Source organism: Lineus longissimus, chromosome 19 (assembly GCF_910592395.1).
Source record: "Lineus longissimus chromosome 19, tnLinLong1.2, whole genome shotgun sequence".
In the NCBI taxonomy this organism is placed as follows: Eukaryota; Metazoa; Nemertea; class Pilidiophora; order Heteronemertea; family Lineidae; genus Lineus; species Lineus longissimus.
In genome coordinates, this window is record NC_088326.1 from 2,681,635 (window position 1) to 2,690,310 (window position 8,676).

The 8,676-nt window shown below is 44.6% G+C and overlaps 1 protein-coding gene across 1 annotated transcript; it reads right to left on the bottom strand.

Moving 5' to 3' along the window:
* Window positions 1–108: 108 nt before the first annotated feature.
* On the bottom strand, window positions 109–8,495 carry LOC135503156 (ethanolamine kinase 1-like). The gene is made up of 8 exons (XM_064796550.1): window positions 8,450–8,495; window positions 3,318–3,471; window positions 2,750–3,018; window positions 2,309–2,467; window positions 1,855–2,000; window positions 874–1,133; window positions 313–481; window positions 109–252 (listed from the first exon to the last, which is right to left on the bottom strand). Exons 2-7 carry the CDS (start codon window positions 3,441–3,443, stop codon window positions 314–316), a joined length of 1,128 nt encoding a protein of 375 aa, XP_064652620.1. The 5' UTR covers window positions 3,444–3,471; window positions 8,450–8,495; the 3' UTR covers window positions 109–252; window position 313.
* Window positions 8,496–8,676: the final 181 nt, after the last annotated feature.

Genomic DNA, 8,676 nt, shown 5'->3' on the forward strand with positions numbered 1-8,676 from the left:
ACGCCAGGCGACGCCAATATAGGCGACCAACCCTAGTGATAGCCACGGACTGTGATAAAATATTTTACCCAGTACCTCGTTCTACTATTTTTAAAGATCCATCTGGTGTACATTTTTCGCTCGGTTATTTATTATGTACTGTATATAAAATTGAACATGTAAGTATCATACATACATATTGATGATAATTGTAAATATTTCTAAATGATACATCATGTGAACTTAGTTTGTTGTTTCTCTAAAAACGGATTGATCAATGTATGCACCATTATTTTAGCACTTTAAATCAAATAAATTATTATTATTATTATTATCAATCGGCAGATGGAATTTCCAATGCCAAAACCTCATTCTTTAGTTCTCGGTAAAGCCTCCAGAGATCTCTGCCCGCGTCCATCACTTGCCGCGGTCCTTGTCCCGGCCTCAGAGCCGGTTTGGTCCCAACCAGGACACATATGGTAACGAGGTAAAGAATACAATACTGAAAAAAAGAAAGAAGACCAAATTTAAGATAAACTGATATCAGCCGTCCCGTTGTTGATGATGTATTCCACCACAATCATAAAGGAATAAACATAAATGTATCACTTCAGAATACTAGTCCGTAAAATTTGATTTTGTTAAGATATGTTGTTCATCGCTATTATAAATTGCCAAACAATCTTCAAAGAAAAAGTGCAGGTGACGTAATTTAGTGATGCCTTTATGTTTCTTCCTTTCTGCTATATAGCCGGTGCTGCCATCTGTTATTTTACAACGGCCCCTAACAGAGTTTACATGATACTAGTTCTATGATATAACAAACCTCTGGTTGCTTCGTGTAGTACAGGTTTATCATCATCACCATAGAGGTAAAACAGATATGAAACTCACCAGCGTCATCTTCTGAATTTTAACATACATCCGCTCGACATCTTTTTCTGTGATGTCACGCCCCCATTCGTCGACTTCGCTAAGCTTCTCGAGATACGACCACAAGTACTCGCGGTAAAACTCCGGGGTGTTGAGCGACCGTTTCTCTCCCCTTCGGTCAATGGCCAAATACCCCACCGCGCTAGCGATGGGGAAATTGGCGATGTCGAAGCCTTGGTTGTTGTATGAGCAGACGTCGTAGTCAACAATCATGGCAGTTCCTGAAGCGATACGAAACGCGTGCAAGGGTTAAAATATCTCGTACCACAGCCAGACGGCCATTTCAGACGTCATAAACTGTTGAGGGCCCGCTGACAAACGTATAGGGAGGTTCCGTACCATAACGAATTGCGAATATGACATCATCAAACGTCGCAACTCACTATATATTGCGAAAACTCTCTGGATCTTAGACACAACACTGAGTTGGACCTCTACATGCACCCCATCCACCATGAAAGAGTTTGCAGTGTGTCTTTCTGATTGAATTTTCCTGTGATCAAAGTCGCACTGTGTGCTGTCCCAAACCAAAACTACGTTCTACTACGCTCCGGACGCAGTGGACCGGCCTCGTCCCTCACCATAAGGAGATCCAATTAGAATGACGCAAGGAGTCTACGTCCTGCTGGATCTGGTTCAGTCAAATCGTTTCTATTCACTGTCGGTTATGAATAGAAACGATTTAATGGAACTGATCCGGACGGATCCAGTAGAACTTACGTATTCTTGCTTTTTTCAGAGCTGCACGGGACAGTAAGGAAGTGCAAAACTGTGGTACCCGATCGCACGACCGTATACTTTGTGGGGAATAGATTTCCGGCAACAATGATAAACTCGCCCGATCTGTACCAAGTGAAACTGATGGAGCAATGATCGGTGGTCAAATGTTGCCAGAAATCTACTCCCCACGCAATACGGTCGTGTGATTGGGCGGTGATATACCTTTTTCTTCATTATGAATGACGTTCCCAAAATAGGCATCGTTGTGACTGAACACGCGATCGAACCCCAGACCACTGACGACCTCTTCTATCTCCTGCTTCTCTGCGAGGAATTCCGCCTTTGTTGGGAATGCTGGCGAGTCCTTACTGCAGCAAGAAAATAAAGGAAACGTTTCCAAAGACATGAAAGAGAGGCGTTGTTGTCAACACTCTCCCTACTAAGCTATAAGCGCCCCAGCGAATAATCGCTGTTTGCCGGACGCTTTATACAGCGTCAGATATTGCTGTCTTCCGCTTGTTTTTACGCTGCACATTGGAGTATAAAACCAGAGAGCCAGGACGCTGCAGTCTCGAGGTTTTTTTTAGAGAGTTACATAACACCCTCGCATCAAGTGTGTGTGATCTATTCCCCCACCCCGCTATACCCCACCTGAAATAAAAACACAATTTCTTACATTTGCTGTGCTTCCTCTTCCATCATTGGCTTCTCGTACTCGTCCAACAACCATTCGAATATCCCCCATTTTGAATTCTCCGGCGTCATGTTGTATTTCTCGAGGGCGAGGCTTTTTGTCTTTTTGGAGTGAATCTTTGCAAGTTCTTTTGCAACTAACCTAGAAATGACGAAATGACAGGATGGTTCAGATCATAAACCTTGAAGCGCAGACGCAACGGAAATAGAGAGGTTTAGATCTTATTGACGTTAAAGTCTACGGAGGAGAACGAATCAAGTTCGCGATCGGGAGAAATGGCTGCTGCGACTTTCACTTTCGACATGAAGTTTGATAAACATTATAGAGATAACGACCATGAAGCAGCGCATTATAAATACAGGGAGAAAATCTAGAATTGATTTTCTTTTGCCTTTTATATTTCTGGTAATACAGTGTACTCACTTTGTCACTGTCAAGTCCCGAAATTCGACAGGAAAGTTTTTCATGGAAAATGACTTCCCCATGATGTATTCATAACAAATCCCATTTCGCAGACGACACAAAACATTGGGTCCCACTCCAATGTCATCCATCAACCGATAAATGGTAAAATTTCTTTCCAAGTTAGTGAAAGTCGGAAATCTATCACGTGTTACACGAAAAAGTATTCCGTCATCGATAGATCGGGTGTAGCATCTTAGCATTCGGTTTGCTTGTCCACCATCAACATCCTGAAACACGAGTGGTCATGAGCGATCACATTGACCAGTAACAAATCCGTAGCCCCCCCCCCCCTCAAGATTTACGGCTGACCCTGTGGAACGATACAAGTCACGGATTAATGGCTATCGGCTTATCGAAGTGCTGTTCAAAATAGTGCTAGTGCTAACGTTACAAGGTAAGCCAAATAAGATAACGCCCGCGTTAGCGTCTTACCTTGTTAGACCTAGATAGGCATATATAAAATTGAACCTGGATGAGAAACATTAAAGGAGACGTCCCATCACGAAAAAAGCTGGTCTCCACATACCTCAATTTTCACATCTTCTGGTTTCCAGTCCTTGCCCAACTTGGCCAGGACTTGGTTGACAACATTTTTACGGTTATTCAAATCATCCGCGTCCACCATGATATCGAACTCTGGTACTTCCGCCATTATGCGGTGGCTGACGTCATATGCGGAACTGAAAACACAAAAATCATCTGTGTATCCCTGGATGTGTTCATGTGTGTGTACTGGTGGTGGTCGTGGTGGTGGTCGTGGAGGGGAGGCTGAAACATCTTTAGTAGAATACCATTTCTTGGCCTGAGACAGACTAATACATCTGGTGGCCAGCTAACTCGATGTGCGGGGCATAGCAGGAGAGACCGGACTAACCCGCCTGCGTCTGTCTCTGTTTCCCGCCCATTTTTAGGTTATGAGGCTGAACTCGCCTCCAGGGTCTTTCATGTGCAGGACACTACACTACTCACACTACAACGATGAAAGGTCAGCGCCGGCACATCGGATCCAATGGAAAATTGGATCAGCACTCGTCCCCAAAAGGTCGATGAACAGCGTAGCGGATCGAGGCTACATGATAACCTACGCATAACCTACAATGCATGGGCTAAATAAAAAATGGCCAACTATCGACACCATCATCGCCTGTGGAGGGAACTAAAGCGCGGGAAAATTGAAAGCGTGATATCAAGCGGCTGATATCAATGCGGAATTCGAAATTTCAGAACAGCTGACTATATACAGAAATGTATTTTTTGTCCTCTTCTTTCGAGTCGAGCCTTTTAGACCATTCCCCCTCTATGGACCACCACTATTTACGAACGGCGTACCCCTTGTTGCGGATAAAAAGGGCTGTTACCCAACACCCTAAAATTTCTATCCTCAGCCCCGCTTAACTGAATTAGGCTTTTCACAACCGGCGCCATCTTGACCACCAAGGTTTTGCATCTTATCAAGATTTAAGATATACCCCGGCTGCGAGTTTTTTTACAGGTAGGTTCGTATTATTGTGTACATTCACCGCCAATCAGAGCTCAGTAACTTCGCCTGACGTCATCAAGTAAGAAACGCACGCGTGTTGTTAGTCAGTAAACAAGATCAGCGATGCACATCGACAATTGCTGCGAGTTCGAATCTCGGAAGGACCCAAACAATTATGCACTTTTTGTTTTATTGCTTTTTTTTCATTTACTTAATTATTTTAATAATAAATCAAATGTACACAATGGTACGAACCTACCTGTAAAAAAAACCCGCTGCCGGTGTAGAAGTTTAAAATGTCCTAGGATGAAATGTCCGGGAACAAAGGATTCTATTATGCGCTTCAATCTCTGAGCTATTGACTGTCAGGGTCTCTATAGAACCATATTGCAGAATACGGCTATACGGTGCCCCAGGAGAAGTCTGTGGAAGGCATATCACAGACGTACTTACGTGCTTCGTCATACTACACCAAGGTGGCAGCACTATACGGTGCCCCAGTTCGCACAAGGAGACTGTGGAAGTCATACAACAGACGGACTTACGTGCTTCGTCATACTACACCAAGGTGGCAGCACTATACGGTGCCCCAGTTCGCACAAGGAGACTGTGGAAGTCATACAACAGACGGACTTACGTGCTTCGTCATACTACACCAAGGTGGCAGCACTATACGGTGCCCCAGTTCGCACAAGGCGACTGTAGAAGGCATATCACAGACGTACTTACGTGCTTCGTCATACTACACCAAGGTGGCAGCACTATACGGTGCCCCAGTTCGCACAAGGAGACTGTGGAAGTCATACAACAGACGGACTTACGTGCTTCGTCATACTACACCAAGGTGGCAGCACTATACGGTGCCCCAGTTCGCACAAGGCGACTGTAGAAGGCATATCACAGACGTACTTACGTGCTTCGTCATACTACACCAAGGTGGCAGCACTATACGGTGCCCCAGTTCGCAAAAGGAGACTGTAGAGGGCATATCACAGACGTACTTACGTGCTTCGTCATACTACACCAAGGTGGCAGCACTATACGGTGCCCCAGTTCGCACAAGGAGACTGTAGAAGGCATATCACAGACGTACTTACGAGCTTCGTCATACTACACCAAGGTGGCAGCACTATACGGTGCCCCAGTTCGCACAAGGAGACTCAGGCATATCACAGGTCTACGTACTTACGTGCTTCGTCATACTACACCAGGTGGCAGCACTATACGGTGCCCCAGTTCGCACAAGGCGACTGTAGAAGGCATATCACAGACGTACTTACGAGCTTCGTCATACTACACCAAGGTGGCAGCACTATACGGTGCCCCAGTTCGCACAAGGAGACTCAGACATATCACAGGTCTACGTACTTACGTGCTTCGTCATACTACACCAAGGTGGCAGCACTATACGGTGCCCCACAAGGAGACTGCAGAAGGCATATCACAGACGGACTTACGTGCTTTGGCTAAACTTTAGAATCCCCGATCGGAAATGACGTCGTTTGATCGCATTCAACTATAAATACATTGAACAGTGGTGCTTGGTTAGTCAACCGATGACCTTTTTTTGGGGTGTGATCGGGGATTGTAAACTCGTTCCCGTGCTTTGTCATACTACACCAAGGTGGCAGCACTATACGGTGCCCCAGTTCGCACAAGGAGACTGTGGAAGGCATATCACAGACGTGCTTACGTGCTTCGTCATCCTACACCAGGTGGCAGCACTATACGGTGCCCCAGTTCGCACACGGAGACTGTAGAAGACATATCACAGACGTACTTACTGCTTCGTCATACTACACCAAGGTGGCAGCACTATACGGTGCCCCAGTTCGCACACGGAGACTGCAGAAGACATATCACAGACGGACTTACGACAGGTGTATGGTAAACTCCGGACCTGCAGGTCCGGACCGTATGGTGTCGCCCCCTATTATCAGATTCTTTTGTGCAAAGTTTATTTTATTACTGTTGATTTAGTTGTAATTCATGTACACGTTGTATCATTCATATTAGTTGGCAGATATTTGTAGTAAATAGGATTAAGCATATTTCAGTTTTGTTATTACTGTGGGGCATACATGGATATTTGACCTACCTGTAAAAAAAACCCTGCTGCCGGTGTAAAAGTAAAAAGTGTCCCCCCTGGAAAAAGTGTCCGGCCCTATTGTATTCTGCAATATGGTTCTATAGAGACCCTGACAGTCAATAGCTCAGAGATTGAAGCGCATAATAGAAACCTTTGTTCCCAGACATTTTATCCTGGGACGTTTTAAACTTCTACACCGGGACTACTAGTTATTGTCCTCTGTCCTCACTAAGAGGTGGCAGCATAGACAATTGACCTGAAACGCACCTGCTACCTAATTGGGGTTAACACCATGGATGTGATGCCGAGAGATTTGTACAGTATATAAGGTACTTGTTAGGTAGTATATTAATAAGATAAACCACAGATTAAACCAGGTTCATGCTTGCTTTGACTTGATGAATGACGGATCTGAGGGAGCTGGTTCAGGGTTCCAGCTGTAAATCGTCCCCCGCCCTAAAAACGGGCGAAATTTTTAATTTTTAGTAATTGCCTAGTTCCATTTTCTTAGCTCAGATGGCAGCACCAGAGAAGATGAGTGTCGGTCGGATATATCAGCTTGGAGGACGTACCGGCGTGTCCTTTAGAAATGACTTCTGTCAATGAGACACTAATACTGAATTGGGTTATAACTTAAGTACGTTTGCATCTCATCAAGCGGGGGGGGGGGGGGGCAACGCTGCTGGGGTCTTGATCATGAACGTCGGAGAGTTTAATGTGTCTAATTGACCAACTTATGTCTGTAAGTCACACACTCTCCGAAGACAGTCACAACCCTGGAGGAGACACTACAAATTGTATTTTGCTTCATCATAACATCACCGGAGACTGACCCACAGATTACCAGCTCAAAGTCAGCAAGTAGGATCTGATATATTGAACCAGTCAACACTCAATAAAATTATAAGAACATGGTCGATCGAATTCTCCGTCTCATCCTAGAATCGTGCAATGTAGATCTGACACAACAGCTCGACCCTGCTGCAGAGAAGACAGTTATAATCAATGTACATGTATGTCTTCGATATTCAGATTGAGTCTTGTGTGTTTGAAAGATTCTTGTGTTTTTTGGCAACTGTCTCCCACCTTCCGATATTATTGTGTTGTAGCCTGACTATTATTGTGACAATTAGGTTACAACCTGGTCTACCTGAGGGTGAGACACCTCGACGTGACCACAGAGAAGACAGTTCACAGCCTTGCTGCCACAGAGACAATGTTGACACATGGCCTGACTGAAAGTAGACATCCCGATTATTTCTATCGAATTTCCCTCTTCCTCGGTCCCCCAATTCTCATCAGTGGCAAACTCACTACAACGTGTACAAAATGTGCGAAGAAGTGAACAGCGTCAATATTTCCACATTTCATGCCAGGACTACTAGTTATTGTCCTCACTAAGGGGTGGCAGCATAGCACCTGCTACGTAACGTACGTGGGGTTAACACCATGGATGTAATGCCGAGAGAATTTGCACAGTATATAAGGGTCTCGTTAGGTAGTGTATTAATAAGATAAACTACAGATTAAACCAGGTTCATGCTTGCCTTGACTTGATGAATGACGGATCGAGGGAGCTGGTTCAGGGGTTCCAGCTGTAAATCGTCCCCCCACCCTAAAAACGGGCGAAATTTTTAATTTTTAGTAACTGCCTAGTTCCATTTTCTTAGCTCAGATGGCAGCATCAGAGAATTTTGATGAGTGTCGTACGGATATATCAGCTTGGAGGACGTACCGGCGGCGGCGAGTTTTTTTTACAGGTAGGTTCGTACCATTGTGTACATTTACTTTATTATCAAAATAACTAAGTAAATGAAAAAAGCAATAAAAACAAAAAGTGCATGTTTAAAGGGAGTACTAGTATATATACCATGAGGTTCAGGATGAACCGTGCCTGCCTGTCTGTCGTAACTGAGTACTCTAAGGCATACTCTAAGGTCGTAAGGAGACGAATTTGCATATATACTGTTATCTATTACAACTCCCTGAGTGTGCTTGTGTGTGTGTGTGTGTGGGGATGGGGGGGGGGGGGTGGGGGTGGGGGGAGGTATTATGGCAAGCAGTCGGCTGTGATACATGCGACACATACCTGTTTAGAATCTCCAGTGTAAACCGGTGGTGAACATGGTAGTAGTTTGGCTTTGGTTTTATCTAAATAGGCCTAAGCCACATTATTTGTTTAACGATTAAGAATCTGATTGTTGCGAGATAAGAAGTTGTGCTATGGAAGACACTTGAAGTCAAAGACATACTTTTCGCCCTCACGGCAGAAGTGGAGCTAATTTAAACGACACCCACAACAGTTGGACCAAAGTG